The 21,670-nt window shown below is 40.4% G+C and overlaps 2 protein-coding genes across 2 annotated transcripts; both read right to left on the bottom strand.

Annotated features, from left to right (window-relative positions):
• Positions 1–1,832: 1,832 nt before the first annotated feature.
• Positions 1,833–7,546, bottom strand: LOC146699381 (uncharacterized). Its single transcript, XM_085472291.1, has 4 exons — positions 6,864–7,546; positions 4,627–4,911; positions 4,139–4,229; positions 1,833–3,121 (listed from the first exon to the last, which is right to left on the bottom strand). Exons 1-4 carry the CDS (start codon positions 7,249–7,251, stop codon positions 2,701–2,703), a joined length of 1,185 nt encoding a protein of 394 aa, XP_085328417.1. The 5' UTR covers positions 7,252–7,546; the 3' UTR covers positions 1,833–2,700.
• A 2,328-nt stretch (positions 7,547–9,874) lies between these two features.
• LOC146699380 (uncharacterized) lies at positions 9,875–21,339 on the bottom strand. Its single transcript, XM_085472290.1, has 5 exons — positions 20,893–21,339; positions 20,649–20,811; positions 11,890–11,984; positions 10,671–10,830; positions 9,875–10,564 (listed from the first exon to the last, which is right to left on the bottom strand). Exons 2-5 carry the CDS (start codon positions 20,773–20,775, stop codon positions 10,401–10,403), a joined length of 546 nt encoding a protein of 181 aa, XP_085328416.1. The 5' UTR covers positions 20,776–20,811; positions 20,893–21,339; the 3' UTR covers positions 9,875–10,400.
• Between the last annotated feature and the right edge of the window lie 331 nt (positions 21,340–21,670).

Raw genomic sequence — 21,670 nt, 5'->3', positions numbered from 1 at the left:
CCCTAAATAAACATGACCTCCAATATCCCATTAAAAAATAATTTAAAAAATGGCATTAAAAGGTAAAGCCCCCTCCTCAGAAATATACTGTTCTACCCCTATGGTTTCAACTTATTTTGGTCCATTCAGTAGTCATACAGTTAATACTGAAGAGGGATTGTCCGTGAGTGCGCAACTGAACTCTTAGGAACTTGCTGCTGCTTTTCGTGCGTTTGCCAAGTCATGGAGCATCTCTGAGAGGCTACACAGACTCCATTGGTGGGATTAATTGGTAAAACGGACCCTTTTCTTATGGACTAGATCAAAAGAATCCGAAGAAAACTATTTTCACGTGAATAAAATCCAACAAAACCAAAAGTGAGCCGCGAATCCAAATGGACATCTCCAAAAGTGCACAGGTGTATCCAAATGCTCAGGGAGCTCTCAAGAGGCAACAGGAGTATAAAAGAAAATTGTATCCAGCGTAAAAGGTAAATATAATCCTAAATATAACCAACATTTGCCAAATGTACATACAAATTAAAAGTTGCATTTTAAAAATGTCCAATTTAAAGTCTACTAAAAAAGTGAAGGGCATTCAGAAAGATGGTCCAAAATGCGCAATGGCACTGTCGACAATATTTTTTTAATCTAACTTATTTAAATACATAATTTATTGAAAAATACATTTGTTATTACTAACAGCACCGTAGAACATGTTTTTAAATTTAGATGAGCTGTCTGACCAACAAGGGCTATCTAGCAGACAAAAAGCCTGAGCTATAGGCGCTTCCATTCAGTGCGCCAAAGTAATCGTGTATAGTTATGATTTGGTCCTTCATGCGGCCTTAAATAAGAATAAATGGAAACCTTAGGCACAAAAAACGTGCAGCCAAATCCGGTGAATTCTTTGGTGTGAGGATCAGCCTGCTGCGCCGACGGTTGAAGCTGTTTCCCCCGAAATAAACCTCATGCAAATCCTGCTGCCAGCGACCAGCACGACACAGCGTTAAAGCACAGACTTGTTCCTCATTTAACCCGACTGTTCCTTGCGTCGCTTTTTAGAGCAGCACACAGCCACAGTTATGATGGGCGTTTGCCTCCCAGCATGTCCAGACCTGAGCAAGCCGCGAGTGGGTTAGAGACCCCGCATCCCCTCACTGAGACATCCAGCCTCAGGCAGCAGCAACACAAGAGAATCCCTGTCCTCCCCGCGCTGTGAAGTGGGAAAAATAGAGATAAAAGCCGACTGTTCACTAGAAACGACAAAGCTTTCAGTTATCTGCTGGGAAAACGGTCCGCATCGACGCTCAGGGCGTGCTGGTCGTACAGTAGCGCGTCTGTGAGCCAGTACAGCCTTTATTCAGCACCGCAGCTGCAGGCGGAACTGCAGCCGGACGCACGCCTGTCCTCAGTGAACAGTTGCCACCGCAGCTGTCAATCGGCTCACATTTCAGACTGTGTGATGAATACACGTAGCCATATACTATACTCTAGTAACCGCATTTGTGCAAGATCAGCTGTGCGTAATATTTACGCTCCGCGGTGACAAACCTCTGTTGCAAGACCTTGTTTTGGTTTTTGTTAGCTGGGGGGCAGGAGGAGCGCCTTGTTGACACGTTGAAAGCCACAATATTGAAGCCCCGGGGCAGAGGCTCGACTACAGAACACCGAAATATATTCATGCACAGTGTCACCATTCTTATGTTCTAGATTAAACAAGCTGCTTTACTGCAGCTCTGTGTGCTGTAAACTTTGGGACTCCAGACAGATATTGTTTGCGGATGTGTTTAATATTCTAGAATAAATAAATACAAACAAATGGAAACGTTGTCACTTTGTTTTATTGTACACATTTACTGCAAAATGAGAAATGTAACATTTCTGTGTTCACCCTGTTTGCCTGCTTCAAATACTGAAGTGTAACCCAGAAACTGCTGAGAGTTCATTTCAACGGGAAAAGGGGAGGGACAGTTTTTGTAATCGTGTTTTTAATATTTGACAAAGTCCAAAAATACACTTTAAAGTTTACCAGCATTGTCTGAACTAATAATTCTTTACCCGACACTGAAATCAAAGATGTTGAGCTAAAATTGTAGCCACAATTGATGCACTCACACTGTAGTTACAGATGTTACACTCCAGGGGCGCTGTTCTGCCATGTTAGTTAGTGCCATGGATTTATGCATATTGCCTCAGTCATGATACATTTATTCAGGCTCTTTTCCAGTAAGAGTTTCGTACATGCAAATATTGCTGACATGAAGGGAGACAGATCAGAATGTAGAGTTGATCTCATGAAGGTTAACTTCAATAACAGTCTGAGACTGCATGACTCCACCAAAAATTCCTGGATGCAGAAGGATGACAGGAGCCGGATTAATTTATAATTTTTAAAGAACATCAAGACAATTTCTTCCAATATTTCTTTGTTTGATATATTTTTGAAATGTGTGATATGTGAAGGTTCGATGTTGCTAGTACTAGGATTCTGATGAATCCTGCTGCCTAACACATCATCAAGAGGTCATGAACTGAGGAAATGCACAGCTGACTCATTTGAAACACCAGGTTCATGTTATTCAGACCTGAGACAATTCCCATCATTAATTCAAAGCCACCAAAACACAAACAGTCAGATTTCATTATTCTTCACACCGCGGTAAAAGGGACCCTCCAATCTGCTGAACAGAAACATCTAAAATGTAAAACTGCTGTCTATCAGCTGCACATTATTCCTCCAGTGTTCATGTGAGGTCCTTCCCTGTTGGGTCCCTGCGTGTCTCCAGATGGGTTTATGTTCTCCAGCAGGTTTCTGTACTGTGTCGTCTCCGTCTGGTGCCGAGCGATTTTTCTAGCGTAGTACCTCCTGGATGCGGCTCTCCAAGCTTCCCTTTGCAGCGTCTGAGACTCTTCGGGTAGCTCCGATATCAGTGTCCTCCTCCTCTTATCCACAAAAGAGCTGGGCTGTGAATACTGAGAGTTTGCGATGTGGGGGAAGGGGCTGGATCGTGATGGGTTTGCCTGCTGGCGAGCTATCTTTCGAGCATAATATCGTCTGGAAGCTGCTCTCCAGGCTGCCCTCTTCAGTCTCTGAGCTTCCTCTGGCAGGTCCGACATTGGCACGCTCTTCTTCTTGTTCCTGAGGAGGTAAAAGATTTTACACCAAAATTATTTCTGTTAGACTCTTCTAAACTAATAGATATTATAAATGAATCAACTGAAAAACACCCTGGGAATTCTTGTGCTCTGTGTTTACTTGGTTAGCCTCCAAGCTGTAGTCCTGTATCAGTGTCTCAAGGAATTACCTTTAAACATTTTTTAAAATTGAAAGCCAAAAAAAGAAAAAAGATACGAGGCACGGACTTCGGTTAAGTAGGGTAACACAGACTCATAGCCCGCAGAGAAACTGTGCTTACATGCGTAATCATCCCACTAAGTCCCGTTTTGAGACAGGAAACACACTGTATGTGTTAAGTTCCTGCACTGCTGAGGTTGCCCTATATTCCCCCAGTTCTCGCTCTCTTACTCATTTGTTCTCTGTTGTGGTAGAATAACATTTAAGTTGTCGTCAGAGGGTCCACAGATGATCTAATGCACCATATCTCTTCAAATAAAGTTGGTCAGAGGTTTCATAACACGTTCCTGGAAGTATCGCAATAAAAGCCTAATAAAGAAGTAAAAGGTTGTCTCAAGTAAATCCTTACAGAGATGTTCATTTGAAACAGATATAAGAAACGTGGAATAATAATAATAATGAGTTCATAAGTTCAACAAAATGAGAGGATACTAAATTATAATCAATTGGATCACAGGTGCCCAACTCTCACAACCACCTTTACAGCCTTGACAGCGTTACTTTCAGTAACAGATGAGTTTAAAGGTGATGGCTGCACGCTGCTGTTGTAGAGAACTTCAGTCTGCACTCCCACAGTGACGATGAATCAATAATCTGCTGCTTTTCTTTCTTTTATTCAACTGAATCTTTTGCATTTTGACTGCTAGTTAGACAAAAACAAGCACTTTGGTTTCAACACTATAGAGAAAAATACAACAAATCATCAAGTCCCCGAGTAAATAATTATTATGTTTCTGTATTAGCATCCCCTCTGAGGCGTCGCTGGATTATCAGCTCATTAGTTTCTCTGATATAACTCACCTCATGTGCTCTGCCTCAGTCATTGCAGCTCCGCCCGGGTCTGCCTGTGGTTTCTCCCTGAACGTCCTTCCTTCTCCGGTCTCCATTTTTTCTACATGGATCATTAGAGATGAACATATTTTTAGTCGTACCACTCCAATGTTGATATTATATTTACTATGACTGTATTTAATTACAGTGTTTTTTCCTTTGGCTGTATTTATTTTCAAGCTTCTCTGTTGCTAGATTCCAAAACCAGACTTCCATGTTAGATCTTCAGTGTTTGATGGGTCAGTTAGAAAACAGTGATACTGACGAGTTTAGCATTGTTAAAACAGACGAGTCATTTTCCCCCAATGGCACCATGTGACAGGACCGGGTGGAAAAAATGCCCTATATTTATATAATATTTCTCATTTGTGCAAACAGCAAAACAAAGAGAAGTAGAGGATTTGCTTTTCCAGTGCTGAGAATATTAATGTGAATAAATTAAATGCAGAGTGCATTACTTTTTACACTGAGACTCTCTTTGTCCTGACACGGACTGCCCGTGCTCTGCTGATGTTCATTCATCTCCCACTTGATTAAGACCGTGTCGACGTCACATGGCTCTTGTTTGACCACGAGGCTGCTGGGAGATGTCGGCATATTTCTGGCTGACTCTGTTACACCCGAAACCTCGGAGGAGCGGGAGGTGCAGCTGTGCTCCAGGACCATTCTGCTGGGGGAAGATGGAAGAGCTGACTCCTGGCTGTGGGAGGAAACGTGTGAGGGGGGTCTTGTGAAAAAACCCACTGTAAAGAAAGGAAACAAACAAAGGCTTATTTTGTGTGTTATATTTCCATAATATCCACAGTCACATGTACTCAAGTCGTTCAAACACTGTGTTTTCTAGATGCAACCAATCAAAAGGCAGTACTCCTTAAAGAGGGAGGAGCTACAACAGCTTCTTTTACACAGAAGATGAACTGGGGGGCTTATAACACAACTATGGATTCATGTAAATTATGAAACATGCAACTCAGTGTGAGTAGAGTTTAGCATTAAAAACAAGAGCTTGAAATGACAATAACAGGCACCTTTTCCCTGATATACTCCAAAAGACTTCTATAGAAAATCACTCAAGTTTCTGATATTCGTAAATCATTACTCACTACAATGGATTTTCATGTTCTATATATATTTTAAAAAAATCTCAGGGCTCAGTGAGAAATGGTTTTACTCAAAACTGTGAAGTGGAATAATACTTCAGGAGATGAGGTGGAGGAGGACCAGACATGAGAGCGAGAAGATGAGAGCTGAGAGGAGGACATGCCTTTGAGGAGCCTGAAAAGGGCAAAATGTGTAAGCTAGGGCTCTGAAATTGTCAGAGAGGACACCAGCCTGTGAAGGGAATCATCTTTCCATGGCAGTCTTGTTGATGAGCACCTCCCACTTGTTTGTGTGCTCTGATTTTTTGTTTTTTCCTTTTCTCAAACCCGGTTGCCTAGTTTCAGTTTATAACCACTTGTTTGGTAGTTGTGGCCGCTGGTAGTTTTTTCAGGTGTCATATTAAAAACAATTTCAACCCATTTTCAGTATGGTATTAATGCTACCTTCAGAAATGAGCACCTCCCTGTGGTCTGTGGGCTCTGTTTTTTTTTCTTCTAAAACCTGGTTGGTGGCCGTGGCTAGCATTGCCCTGTTTTTCGGTTTCATGCTAAAAATAAATAAATAAAATAATATCTGCCCAACTTCAGTATGGCTGGAAGTGAATTGATAAAGACAGGAGACATAGGATTTAGTGCACTTTTAGTATATAAATAAAGTTGAATTCTATTCTATGTATTAATTATATAAATCAACAGCAAAAAGGAAGAACTCAAACTAGCTTGTGTGTGTGGGACTGGGTGTGTATGAATTCCACTGGAAAGGTTCTAGTTTCCCCTTCTAGTTATCATATGGGCCTAAAAACTTCAGAGCCCTACATTAAACAATTTTCCATATAATGGAGAGGGGGTCAGAAGCTCATACATCTTCCTCTGAGCTTTTTCCTTCCTGCTATAATGTCTAGCCTTCCTCCACCCCCTCTCTTAACAGCAGTAACACTGCCTGCTCTACCTCCAGAATTACATCCACCCCAAGTATGGACTGCAAATCTAACCCCCATGAATATGGCATGAATAGAAAGCCCAGGATGGCCCCTTGACATTACAGCAAGTCTCATATAGATTGCATAACCGGTGCTTGACATAGAGGTCACAGACTCCTGTCCCCAACAGCAGACAAAATCTTAGAGGAAATTATAGAAATGTTCTGTAATAAGGTGGTGGGTGGCAATGAGTCGAGTAGATTAATTTTTTTAATTGATATATCTGCACAGCATGCACTAGCTGCTCTTTTCTAGCCTGCCCTGACAAATGAAGTGCAGGGGTAAAAGGACATGGCCATTGGCCTTTGGGAAGATCAGTTTTCTTTTTCTTCATTTTAATATTCTCATCTACTTTCCTTCATGGAGCAATTCCAACAAAACCTCTCTCGGTTCAAATCCCAATCAGACAGTCGGGATTGGAAGCGTTTCGGGGTCAATGATCCCGAGGACTTTACAGGCAATTATGAATTGTCAAAGACATTACTCTCATCTTCTTGTGAACTAGTGGCCTGTAGTGGGTCTAACAAAGGGATGACTCAAGGTAACAGCTGACAGGCTGTAATTTGTCACCAGCCTAAACCTGCAAAGCCAGAAGTGACGCTCGTGTTTACTTACACGATAAACTCGTCTCACAGTCCTGCTGCTCCGCTGTCAGCTCGGTGTCAACGCATCCCGGATCAAAGTCGCTCTGATCTCCCTTCTGCCGGTCACCGGAGCTCCGGGACCTGCCGAGGCTGTGCTCGTTCTTGAACAGCCCGCAAGTGCATCCCTGCCGGCGCAGCACCTGCAGTTCGTGCTCCATCTCTGTCAGTCTGCACTCCAGGCGCTGGATCTCTTTGTCCCTGTCGGCCACCATCCGCTCATACTCGTAATTCTTGGAGCTGTTTACGCCGTACAAAACGTTTATCACAGAGTCTATGGCCAGCCGGATGGCGTTTTCCACCACCAGAGCCTCGTCGTCGCGGAGATGTGGGTGCAAAGTTCTGTTTTTGACCAAATCCATGTTTCCTTTAACTGACTTGTACTGACAGGCTGTGCTAGAGGGAGATGCTAGCGTTAAATGTGAGGATGCGCTGGCTCACTGAAGCGATAAGCCGCGCGCATGCGCCCTCCAAAAAACAACAATTAACACACCAATTAAAGCTTTTTTTTAGTGATTAAAAATATAAAATGATAGTGTTACATTCTTAATGTCACTGATGCCGTGTCTATTACCGCTAGCTGAACAACAGAAGCAGCAGGGGCATCATTATCTTCTTCGCCTACAAGTGGCGGTCAATAAATATTGACTTGACGGTGATAGCACCGACTACTGGTCATTTGACTAACTACACTAACAGTTACTATTAGCAGTTTTTCTTTAACCTAGAGATTTATCTGACAGACTGTTTTTTTTAAAATTCATAGTTAAGGAAATAACTCAATCCAAAACTCACAGGTTATCAACATTTTCAGCACTATTTGGTTTATTTTGGGGATAAAACTATGTCCTAATCCTTTTGAATTAGCATAATTTCATCACCCATACCACAGTCAAGTTTTTAAAATCTTTTAGCAATCTTTAAAATATTTCTGAAGTAAAATCATCCAGATCAGTTTGTTGTTTGTTGTTTAACTGCAAAGGAGCAAAAGAGAATGGATGGATCTTTTTTTTCTACTTATTCTTAATCTATATATTTTCTTTTCTAAAAAGAAAATAAGTTGTTTTAATTCTTCTTGTAAATCACTTTAAATTATTGTTGTGTTTGAATCGAGCTATATAAATTAATGTACCTTGCTTTGCCAATAATTGCTTCAGAGGCCTCGCTTGTTTTTGGTTTCATTTGGCCAAACTATTCTGCAATGATCCATGCACTCTGAAATCATAAGTATTTGTGAATTTCTTGATGCATTCTCAATCATCCAGGAAAGTAAATCTCCAAAAGTTGATTCTGTTCATCTGGACGTAGCGTTTTGTGGGGGAAAAGTTTCGTCACTCATCCAAGTGACTTCTTCAGTCTCAGCTGACTGCAGGTGTCCCCAATCTTATAAACAGTACATTTGCATAATGACTGAAACCAGCCCACTGAAGGAACAATGGGCTGGGAGGTCAGTGCCTTAATCATAATTATGCAAATTCTCATGACCATTGATCAACAACCACTGACCAAAACCCACTGATCAATGACCACTGATCAATGGCCATGAGTATCATTCACAGAGAGTTGGGGAATGGCTGCAATCACAGCACTGTAAGATGGCGAAAGATGTACCCTTAGGCCCCTCCTCGATTCAGAGATGGTCTTTCCCTTTTCACGTAAATGGCCTCCTTGACTCCACGCTCAAACCAGCGTTCCTCCCTGTCCAGGATGTGTACACCCTCATCACTGGCGTAAATAGACTGCAGAGTCCTGGCCTGTCGAGGTGGCTCTTCTGTGTTGTGCCATCCGCTTCGCCAGAGGTTGTTTGGTTTCCCCGATAAGTCCTGGAAATCCTCCTGGCACATTTGTGAATTTATAAAAAAATAAAAAATAAAACTTCATTCATTTTACCATGAAGTGAAACTCTTGAGATCTCTTCTGAGTGTCCTGGGTAGCAGCAATCTATGACATTTTCCGATGATGGATGAAGCCAAATCTCCCAGACAAAATCTGCACAAGCATGAGCGAACGTGCAAAACTCTGTGAGCCAGCATCGTGCTATACTGATGCTTTTCAGTGGCTGGGACAAGCAGACTCCTCAGAGCTGAAACTTCCTGTCCAATGTGAGGGAGCTTCAAAGCTTCTACCTGGAAACTCTACAATTGTGGGGTGAATTAATTTTCATTTTTAATTTGATAATATGGGCTTAATGGATGTAGACTGACTGGCACTTGGATCATTTTAAAAGAAGACAGTGTGTAAGATTTAGGATTCTATTAGCAGAAATGGAATATAGTTATAATAATTCTGCAGTATTTTCAATTATGTCAGCTGTCACATTAAACATAATTGAAAATACTGGTGAGCTTCTTTTTGTTGTAAGCTGATAATGAGCCTTTCATATCTGCACAGTGAGCAGAATCTCTCCCATCGAGAACACCAGGATGGCACTAGTGGAAACTTATAAACAGTCACCAGATAATCTACTGCTGCTGTTATTGTGTATATATATATTTATATTTCTTCATACATTCTTATATAGTTCTATACTGTGTATTGTGTATTTTGTTGTACAGTTATTTTATTTTTTAACTTTAATTTATATATTTTATCTTATTCTTTCCCAGTTAAATTTACCCTTCATTCTAATTTGTGTTGTACAGTTATTTCATTTTTAACTTTAATTTTTATATTTTATTTTATTCCTTCCTAGTTAAATTTACCCTTTTTAATTTTCATATTTATTTCCTCTTATTCATAGCCTTTTCTTTTTTTCTTTAGGTCACGAGCAGTTGTCTAAGCATTTCACTGCATATCGTACTGTGTATGACTGTGTACGTGACAAATAAAATTTGAATTTGAATTTGATTTACCACATGCTTGGGTTGTTGTAATTCACGAATCCACCGCTAGATGTCACTAGTTTCCACACAGTGCACATTTGAAACCAAGTGCAAAAGGAGAAGTCGTTTTTATGAAGAAAATATAAGCAACTAGCAAATAATGTAGAAAAATTAACAACAAGATGTAATTTTATTGATATCACCACTTTAGTGCGTTTCGTGGCTGGGACTGACATGCTCACACATGACATAAACAGACAGCATCCTTAAACGTCCCAAACAATAAATGTTTTAATAGTGATGACTACAAGATCTTCCTGCATGAAATTAATAATCTTTAGAGTAAAATGAATAAATATGATTATGATTATAGGAAATGGCATTATAAACTGATGCCGAGATATGATTAAAATGCATAGTAGTGTAATGCATGATGAACTCGAACAAACTACAATGGCTATAACAGTAAAAGTGCAAGCATTTTTTAAATAATATTTTAAAAAGTAACTGTGTTTGTGTTTCTGGTTGTGTCCATCAGGTCCTAACTTACATGTAGCATCACATGACAGGTAAACACGACATGATGAATCCAGCCTTGTGAGCATTCATTGGAGGGATAGTATTTTTCTTTTCATCTCATGCTGTAGATGTAAGAGTCAAAATAACATGTGCTGCAGATGCATTTTGTGCTACTCTACACAGTAGTTCCCCATGCTGGTCGCTTCCTTTCCCTTTTCCTGTCTTCTTTTTCTTCCTCCATCTCGGTTTCCTGCCAGCTGCAGCCATCGCTTTATATACCTCTCTATCTCCTCGTCCACGGCATCCTTACAGAACGAGTTCTGCCTGACTGCGTCTGCAGGGGTAAAAGGGGAGCAAAGTGAACACATGAAAGTAAGTAAATGCTTTAACTGTTTAAAATACACCATATTTTCTTGTGTGTCCTGTAGAAGCACACTCACTGAGGATAACTCTCTTGATGGTGAGGTTCTCTACTTTGTGCTTGTTATTTCTTCCCCTCCAGTTGATGTTTTTGGCCAAAGCGTTAGTAAAAAGCTTTGTCATTGTCCTCCACACACTGTGTTTGTTGGACAAACCTCCAGACAGGTCGAAGTAAGAGATCTGCACAGAAAGAATGACGTGCACATTAACTCATTAGTATATACGCCATGTGGCATTCCCCCTCCCCAAAAAACTATATATAATAATTGCTATAAATAACAAACTTTGGTCCTACATGGTTCATATCAACCAGGAAAGAATACGACAAAAAATGACAAGACTAATACTACTCCATATCAACACACCATTACAAATACATCTAACAGCTGCTTACATTTGCAGAAGTACATAAACCGCTAAACTGTTATTACAATTAAAGAGAAATGTTTATTGGTAAAAATTCAGTTTATTTTGACAAAGACCCAGAATGCAGAACCACAGGAAGAAAGAGTCTCACAGTAATTAATCAATCAAAGCTTTATTCGCCACATGCAGGTTGCCCTGCAGTGAAATGGGACCCCCGACCTTATATAGACACAACACAGACATTACATGGGGATACAAGTCGGAGATCGGCAGCGTTACAGAAAAACACTGAAATATACACAACAATGGGAAAGTACAAGAGGAAAAAAAGAGACCTCTACTCATGCTGTTCTTCCATGGTAGGACAGCATAAGAACAGGAAACAAAAAAACTCCTCTGCACAAAAAGCACATAAATGTCCACAGCACAACTTTGTGAAAGACATGACAAGCCACAGGATTGGGTGGGGGGTGAGGAGTAATACGAAGCGAACACAGCAGCCGCCCTAATTACAACTCCCTCCCCTCCTTGTGGCACAGTCCACCTTATTTGTATTAAAGTTACATCATCTTCAGTTTGACCCGCCAAGCCCAGAAAGTCAAGATGAGAATCAACCAGTCATCAGACTTCACCAAGCAAAATGCTAAAGTACCAAAAAACAGCACTGGCATACAAGAGCAAAGGACAACTACAAAAACAACTGAGGAGTAAATATAATTTAAGACTTGCATTATATGGTGGCCCAAATTATGTTTTCTAAAATTATCAATAAACCTTATAAAGAGAAAACATTTCCCAGTCATCACATGCAAACGTTAGTGAAAACTGACACAAGTTAAAACTGATAAAATTCCAACATCTGGTGATACTTACCATTTTCTTCTTCAGCTGTGGCTCAGTGCAGAGTCTGTGATCCAACGTTCTTAAATCCTGTACCGACTGCAGCGGCAGAGGAAGCGTCTCAGCATCTGGAGGTTCACACAGCAGATGAATTTTGTGACCGCGGTATTTTTAGAACAGTGCTGTTTTGCTTTTTGATGGTTTCCAGTGAAACGAGAACCTCTAGAAGTATTGCTTAAAAAAGAGATACATAATCACTTGTGTTGTCAGATACCAGAAAGCCTTTTATGTGCTATTCTTAGACTGACTGGAGCTGCATCTACCAAAGTACTACGTATTTGTAAATGTTCCTTCCTGTTTGGCTGCAGTTTCATTAAGCTGTGACTGACAGGTAGCAGCAGCCTTATATTTGGTTGGTTGGTTATGGAGAAAGTAGATAATTATGTGTGAATTATGTGGAACAATAGTCCAGTCATGGAGGTAGCAGTCTGACCTCCTTCTGCCTATCTGTCACTTCAGCTCCTGTAGCAGAATGCACAGGCAAAAGATGCACGTCCTGATATACTAAGCTGGGCAAATTCACACAACACTGATAGGGCAAAGGAAACAAAACTAAAGACTCAGGAAGAGGAATTAGTGAAGCGCTACAGGGCACAGCCAAAGCTAAGGCACTGCACTCAGAGCTTTGAACCATCCTGCTGTGGGAAAAGTGACATTGCAGCTCTTTAGTAAATATTGACAGTAGATTTTCAACAGCCAAAGAGGGTTTTGTTCTGGTGCAGACTGTTTGTAAATGTGCCCCATAATGCATTCAGTCTGTCCTGGATCTGTCTCCTTTCAGCAGGACTTGCCTGAAACAACTTACACCTTAGCAGATGCCCAGACCATCTCAAACAGAGCAGCAGCTGTACTCTAAGAGGGGTTTGAGTGTCAGGGTGAGCCAAAGAGCTCCACTCTCTGAGGGAGTTTGAGGATGGCAGGGGCTCTCAAGGCAAACTGGTCCTGTTTGAAGGGTCAGAGCAACTGCATGAAGGTAAGAATCAGCAGCCAAGGGTCCACCCTGTTGTGAGCAGTGGAGGTCCACTGCTTTGTGGTCAAAGGAAGAAGGCCTTTGGGGTCCAACTTCTGCATGCCTGAAAATTAAAATGAAACCTGATGTTACAGTAACGCTGTAAGAACAGAACCACAGATTATCTCAACAATTCTAATCCATTAGGATTTCAAAATACGGAATGATGATGCAAAAATATAATATAAACTGTTATGGTCACACATGGGTTGTGGAGCTGACATAGGGATGTACGTCTGCTACTGACATGATAAGGTCTATTGTGCATTAATGTTTGATGATACGGAGAGGTTGGAGCTGTGCTCCGTAGCTGTTGTGATCCGGTATAATTCAGACGGACTCTTGTAGCAGTACCTTCACACATCAACTTGTTTGTCTGAGAATGAGGAGTTTTTGCTTCACATTCAGTCTGTCAGTCTAAAAAGTTATTTAGATTTAGAATATAGAACCAATAAGCAGTCAACATTTTAAAACGTGCTAGAAGTGTTACTTAACAGACGTTTATCACCAGGTTTGATACTTGATAGCATTTTGCTAGCACAAACACATGGTTATGCAGTTTATTTCATCCCCCCCCCCCATAGGACATTAATCTGGATTATTTTTGTTACATTTTGTTAACTGTGCTGTTAATGAGCTGTGGGTAGTGACCGAAAGAACGAGATTGCAGATACAAGCGGTGGAAATGGGCTTCCTCCAAACGGTGGCTGGCCTCTCCCTTAGAGATGGGGTAAGAAGTTCGGCCATTCGGGAGATGCTCCTCCACATCGAAAGGAGCCAGTTGAGGTGGTTCAGGCATCTGGCAAGGATGCCTCCTGGGTGAGGTTTTCCAGCATGTCCCACCGGGAGAAGGCCCGGGGCAGACCCAAGACACGCTGGCGAGATTATATCTCTCGGCTGGCCTGGGAACGCCTCGGTGTTCCCCCGGACAAGTTGGAGGAGGTGGCTGGGGAGAGGGAGGTCTGGGCTTCTCTGCTTGGGCTGCCCCACGACCCGGCCCCAGATAAGCAGAAGAAAATGGATGGATGGACATGTGGTTAACAATTAATGTAACTATCAGTACAGCGTAACTACAGGATATACAGACTGTAATCTGAACCAGCAGTTACATTTAGTCATATCTAGAGAGGATCTACAGGTTGTGATCTTTAGTAATAAATGTTATTCACTAGGTAAAATAAGTAAAACAATAAAGAAAACTCAGAAAAAAATAACCACTTTACATTCAAAATATGCTTGTTTTTGTTTTTTACATTTCATTTTTATTCAACTTTTTTTAAAACAGCATTAATTTTTTTTTAAAAGTTACCAAAAAATTATAAAAAGGAGGAATTAAAAGCAAATAAATTAAACAGAGACAATAAACTGTGGACAACACAGAATATATGCATGTTCTAGAAAACCTAAAAACATAAGACATGACAAACTCATGGTTAAACACAGTAACCATACCATAATACTAAGTGCAATAATCCTTTGTCATCGTTGTATTTTTACTCAGTTGTATATAGTATTTGTATTCTATTTTTATCTTATTGTATATTTATTTTATTTTATTCTACTGTATATAGTATTTTATTCTATTCTGTACAGTTGTGTACTGTATTTATTCTTATTGTATTCTAATTTTTGCCTCATAACTTTTGCACTGTCCACTTCCTGCTGTGACAAAACAAAACAAATTTCCCACGTGTGGGACTAATAAAGGTTATCTTATCTTATTACTATTATTATTATTACTTCTGAATGAAATTAGTACACATCCTTGAGTCACTTTTGCTTGGTGTATTCTGAGTGCAAAGGCAGGAAGTACAGTAACCACCTTTTCAGAAGAGGAAGAGGAAGCAAACCAAACCTACTCACACTTCTTAGAAAAACTTTAAACCAAGTTCAGGAGTTTCAGTCTTTCAGACCCCTGTGAGAAAAATCAAACTGAAACAAACAGTAGTAAAGAATTTGCTACTGCATTGAATCCTGATCATCGAAAATGTAAAAAACAACAATAGCGATATACATTATGCAGCTTTATTTAAAGAATGGCTTATCCAAACTCTCCCGAGGAGGTGAGAATCATGTCTGAGTGCCAAGCAAAGGGTTTTACAGAAGGGAAACACAAAGAGTCTTCATGGTTTCACAGTGAATACAAACTTACCTTTCACCCTCAACAAGACCAACATTTTTTTTTACTAACTGAGAAAACTCATGGTAATAAAAATTTTTAGAACTAAAAATATAACAACAGCACACAGAATACAGCCAAGATTATAAATGACACAACTCGTGTGGGCGTGTCCTGCCGTCTCTCCTGCCTTAGGCGATGCCCTTTTTGTACAGCTGACTAATCGGCAATTAAGAGTATTTAATTGAAAAAGGTGCGCTCTAGCACTGGAGAGCCTTGTTGGTTTTTTGAGCTAGTGAGCTGTGCGTGGTGGCTGTTTGCTCTGTGGAGAGGAGTCCGTTTTGGTTACTAACCCTTTTTAGCTTCTCAGTTTAATGACCAACTCCTGGGTTTTGTTTTCCTTCTTTAAAAGGTGATAGTGGATTGTCTATCTCTTTTAGGTTAATTACTAATAGAAACATTACTAAAACCCTTTAATTGAACCATTTTGGCTCCCTGTCTCCTTTTTTTTCCAACACAGAAACCTTTTGTAACTTTCCCTTATCCCCAGTCCTTTAAGGGTGGAACGTAACCCACTTTCTTAAAAATGACTTCTTGACTACCATCATTCTACTGATGAGGCTTTAGTGAACAGCAGATGGATCATCTAAAGCAGGGGTCCCCAATCCCAGTCCACGAGGGCCGGTGTCCCTGCAGGTTTTAGATCTCACCCTGGCTCAACACACCTGAATCACATGATTAGTTCATTACCAGGCCTCTGGAGAACTTCAAGACATGTTGAGAAGTTAATCTATTCATTTAAATCAGCTGTGTTGGATCAAGGACACATCTAAAGCCTGCAGGGACACCGGCCCTCGTGGACTGGGATTGGGGACCCCGGATCTGAAGGGTCAGATGGATCTTTCAGGTTCTGTGTCAGATATTTGCTGGATTGTTTCCTAGACAGCGTTTTAGACCAGCCCTCTTCTTCTTTTGTTCTCCACTTGTCCAAGGATATGACGGACACAATGCTGAGATTAGCAGCTCTGTTGAAATCCATTGTTGATGCCAAAATATTATTTTATGCCTGTTATACTGTATTATCTTTGGAATTTTTCATAGATCTCTGCTAAGCCGTCTGTTACGTGATGACAAACATTCCTTTGAAAATGTATTGGTATAGGAACTGAGCTTAAAATGAGCCAACCCCCCCCCCCAAAAAAACAAAAAAAAACAAACAGCCAATGTCAAAAGGAAAAACTTGGAAAGACCTTCAAAACACCTGGAGATCCATCACTCGAGACCACTTTATGACCATCACAAGGAAGCCCGACTTACTGGAAACAAAAGATAAAGAAATGAGGGGTGACTCAAGACTTTTGTACAGTGCAGTATTTTTTGATTATTCAGTGCTCAAAATAATCCTTATTTATTTTATACTGGGCTTAGCACGCCCCTCAGTTTATCTTCTCTGAAGCATTTTGACAGACAGAAGCTTTGAAAAGCACGTGGCTCAAGCTGCTGTGCTCACAGTCACATCTATATATGCCCATTTTGGGGGGATTCATTTGCTGTGACCTCATACAAAAAGTTTTGTAAGTAAAAAAAAAAAAAAAAAAATCTATGAAATGGAGCTTCAGAGTATCTGTGAATGGTAGTCATGGCCATTGATCAGTGGGTCTTGATCAGTGCTCATGAGAATCTAAAAAAATCTTTATGTCTGAACACAAGTGTTTAAAAGTTTCAATATTTAATTGTGTTTTTCAATTGAAGTTACAGTCATTTCAAAAGTATTCAGATCCATCTATCATTTATCTCTTAAAGGGATATAAATTCTTTATTTTTCCCATCAGTAGTGCCAAAACCTGCATCACTACACTGAAGCATGGTAGTGGTATCATGATTTATTTCTTAACAGTAAGCACAGATCTCTGGTTGTGATGGTGTTGTAACCACCAGATATCTGTGCTTTGATGATGTCTTTTTAATTTTTGGTTGAATTTACTTAACCAGAGTTTAACCAGAACATGACCTGTGACCTTTAAAGCCACCTGCAAAACATTTCTAAAAACACAAGTTCACTTTGTCACTAAAACCAAAACAGATTTTTTTTTTTTTTTTTTTTTTTTAAAGTACAGGGGTCTGAATTCTTTCTTAAGGGACAGTAACTTGGTGGTTTTCTAAGTAGTGACTGTGATAACATCTTCTGTGAACTAGCTGGTTTCAAAGCTAATTATGAATCAAATATTTATAATTAATAAAAGGCATCTTGATAAAGAGGTTTCAACCTACATCTTTCTGACTCAGCAAATGTCAAAAGGGTAGAATAAATTTTGTTGGGTAAGTAAGCGGGCCCACCATCGTTCTTTTTCCAAGTATTCAAGCTAGAAAGGCAGTAGGCAGGATAGCCCGATTGTTAGCAACAGTGACTTATTCATCGAAGTGATGAAGAAAAATACTCAATATTCAGAGACAATAAAGAGAAAATCCTGACGAAAACTCAAATAAATGAAGATTGTGCACCGGGCTGTAGAAAGAAGGCTGTAAAGATATGTCATTAGCATCACTGGGAAAAGAAAGGATGCATTTCTCAGTGACAGGCTTCTCCATGATCACTGTTTTTAATGACACAACACATCACTGAAATGAAAGATTTGAAGGACTTCAAGGAATGCAGGAAAAAAGACAATTTTTAGATACTTGTATTGACAATCTAATACCTGAAATGCAAAAATAACACACAAAGATTACTTTAAAGACTACACATTCTGCGGTGGTGCTTGTAGTTCTGGCTGATAGTTAAAAAATATACAAGTAACTGAATTAAAAATGTATATTTTGTGCATTATGTTTATAATTTAAATGTCTTTGTTACCACTGTTTTACGATCATGTGGTGACTTAACTCCTCAAGCTACATTTCTAGAGGTTTGGACTTAAAGACGATGTATTTCACAGGCTGATTTTACAGTGACAGCCATCAACAGTGTCAGATGTATAAGCTTTAAACAAACTGAGCTGTTTGAAACTCAGCTATGTTAAAAAGAAATAAATCCTACGGCTTTAATTTTGGCTTCTTTACCACAACTAGAAAAGCAAACTGATAATTCTGTTTAAAACAGTGCCTATAGATCGTTAAATGGCACTGCAAGAGAAATTTATATTCTCAAATTTGTTTTCAACAAAAACACAAACACATGTTACATTTTTCATTTTAGTATATTCTTGGTACCAGAGGTTATTTCCACGAAAGCAATCGGCCCTAATTTCCGTGAAGTTTTTTGCATAAATGTGCACCAGTCTCTGTTGCAACATGTTTGAGGATTTTCTTCCTGCTGTTTAAATCCTCCTGCAACATTTTAATGAAATTTACATCGTTAACGAAGCCAGCCCAAAAGAAAGAGTTTCTTACAGTGTCATGATATGTTTCATATATTTTAGACATGTTATTAGCTCTTGACCAGATTCTAAGAAATGCCCCCACACTTTTTTACCCCCAGTACCTTAAAGTGGCAGTAAAGCCTAGATGCACATTATTTAAATTAGACAGTGTCACCTAATCTGGAACTAATGACTCCAATTTAAATCTAGAAGTGTACTTATGTTTTCCTTCTGACTGATGTGCTGTTTATGTATTTAAAGTGATCAAAAAATGTCGTAAAATTAAATGCCGTTAATAATGGGCACAGTTATGAGGATGAAATGTTTATCTAAATACATTAAAAAAAATCTTTTTTCAACAGCGCTGTCGTTTGTGCTAAAACCTCTTTTGGCAGGTCGCACTCAAAGATGGTGTGAAAAGCCTCCACCTAGACACACAGCGCTGTCTGTGCTTCAGCATCGATGCGATGAATCATTAAAATGAAGAAGCCACTTTCAGTACTTCCCTCAAAAGTTTCATAATGTTACTCGAAAGCAGTTTTCACACATTCACTGCAGCCGTAAAGTCTTCTAAACATTACCTGAAGAGAGATTGTGAATACCCAGTGCGGTCGAATCGGATATTAGCCGATTTTAACCTCCAAGACCCCTGCTGAGCTCCCTCCCAGCACACTGGGAACGCTCCCTGGCCTAAACCATGCACAGTGATTCCAGTAGTGCAAAGTGTTTGTCTGAGCAGACTATTTCCTCCTTTCTGCTACACGTGAGATAAGACAATTCTAGAAAAACAGTTCAGCTGTTGCTTCGTTAGGTGAAGCACTGGAGACTGCTGCTCACTTAAGTCATGTTTCGTTTCCCTTTCTTTCCACTTCCCTGTTTTCCTAGCATTCAAGATATCTGTCACGATGCTCTTTTTTAGCTTCATGATAATTTTTGTATAAAATGAGTACTGCATACATTAAGTTCTCATTTTTATTCTTCAGCCTCCACCTCACTCAATCCTCAGCATCCTCTTCTGCCACACCAACCCGCTCAGTGGCGGACCTAGCCTGTTTGGCGCCCTGGGCGAACACTCCCTCTCATTGCTGCTTCACCTTAACATCTGTCTCCCTGTCTCATTCGCACACATGAATTCTGTCATGCTTCTGCTGGCTTTCATTCCTCTTCTCCTCAGTGCATACCTCCACCTCCTCTTTAATCTGACTACAGACCTGAAAACCTGATGTAATCCCACCTCACCTTGAATCCATCTGTCACTTCTGCTGCACAACTGTCCTTCTCACCGTCCTCATCCATAACCTGCACCACATCCACAACGACACAGTGCATCTACACTGCTCCATCAACGAAGGCAAAATGCTCTCTCTTGGCATGAAACTACTATATAAATTTTTTTTTTTTTTTAAAAAGCATAATTTAGACTGGCAGCATGGTGGTTAGAACTACTGCCTCACAGCAAGAAGGTCCTGAGTTCAATTCCACCATCATGCAAACTCCACACAGGAGTTTGCATGTTCTCCACGTGCTTGTGTTGGTTCTCTCTGGGTACTCTGGCTTCCTCCCACAGTCCAAAGACATGCAGTTAGTGAGGTTAGGTTAACTGGTAACTCTAAATTGCCCATAGGTGCGAATGGTTGTCTGTCTCTAAGTGTTAGGCCTATGGCTGACTGGCAACCTGTACAAACTGAAGACAGCTTGTATAGGCTCCTGCAACCCTGACAAGGATGAGTGGACGAGAATAAATGAATGGATAATTTAGACTAGTAGAAATTTTTTTTGCAGATTTTCTCTAGGGTTCTTTGGGCAGTATTGTGTAGTGAAAATCATGTGATAAGTTCTTGTGTGTTTGGAGGTCCTTCCTCGGACTGATTAAAGACTGGCATTAAAACTGCAGTATCAGTAAATCAGTCTCAGCTCACTGTTTTGCCCCAGGTTCTTCATGGGTAAATCTATGCACACTTTGCCAACCACAAACGACTGAAACCTGTAGTTGTGTAGGAGGGAAGCTAAATTACCTGTTACTACCTCGTTCGTTTTAAAACCTGACTGTTTTTTCAGGCGTCTGTCCACGAATCACGTTTCTCACGTAATGTATTTCTACTGTAACAGCCTTATCTGGGGGTTTTACTTTGCAAACACGCATGAGAAGCATCGTTCTGCCTAGTCAGTGTTATTACTCAGTCAGCCCCAGCTTATCTTTTTCTTATAGTTTTTCTTGACAAATGTTACTTGGCTTGATGCTTACCCTCCCTGCTGGTCCAGCAAACTGGCCTCACACACCTGCAACCAATGATAGCCACTGGGGTCCTGTTTAACAGGTGAGGGCTCACCAGAGTGGGCGTGTTGACGGGGAAAAGCCGCCACTGTGTCATGGCATTTGGGGGAAATTTGTGCAGGAGCAGCTGCACCTACATGTGATGAACAGATAGATGAATAGAAAAATGAGTGGGTGGATTCCATCTAATTCAATATCGACTCATTGTACTTACCACCAGACTTGACTCAGTGGTTGTTCGGCTGTTTTCAGCGCTGCTGACAGAGCAGGAAAGTTCATCCTGCCGCACTCTGCCCACCTAAAGCCGCAGCACCTTCGGCTCACTTTTACTTTTGTCTGACTTGGACCCCAGCTTTCTTATGTCTTTGTCCCTTTCGGCCACCATCCTCTGGTGCTCCTGCACCCTTCCGTTTCAGGTGCCGCAGATAACGTGGGTCAGTGTTTACAGCCGCGGCTTCCTCTTCGGCCAAATATGGTGTACAACCGCAGAAGTCGGGCTTGTTATTACCCAAAGTTACTCACACAACGAGCCGCCAACAGATGACAACAGCACCGGGGGAAAGGAAAGTATCTACAGCCACAGTCTGGTGTTGAAATTCTTAGAGAGGCCAGAAATACGATATAAAGCTCAGTTAAACCTCCACATTTAAATCACCCCATTCTGCCGAATGACTTCTTCTTCGGTGGTGTTTGAACGTCCGCTCGGCCGCAGCCGCCGAAGGAGTCACAGGGAACTGTAGTTTTAAGTTTAAATCTTTAACACACTCGCACAACATCAGTGAATGATGGTAGAAATATAATTTCAGGATGGGAAAAAATCAAAACCTTATTTGTGACTAAAGTCAATTTGATGGTGATTCTACAAATGGATTGTATATGCTCTCATCAAAGTTGTAATAGTTAATTAAAGCCGAGATGAAAATTAAAACTAGATGTGAATGATATTTTAGTTTATTAAAAAATACAATTAAAAAAGCTAAAACATTAAAACT

This window comes from Copadichromis virginalis, linkage group LG11 (assembly GCF_057382275.1).
Source record: "Copadichromis virginalis isolate Kocher_CV1m ecotype Utaka linkage group LG11, C_Virginalis_male_GT1.1, whole genome shotgun sequence".
In the NCBI taxonomy this organism is placed as follows: domain Eukaryota; kingdom Metazoa; phylum Chordata; class Actinopteri; order Cichliformes; family Cichlidae; genus Copadichromis; species Copadichromis virginalis.
The sequence above is the reverse complement of the archived record's forward strand: the minus strand, read 5'-3'. Positions and strand labels throughout refer to the sequence as shown.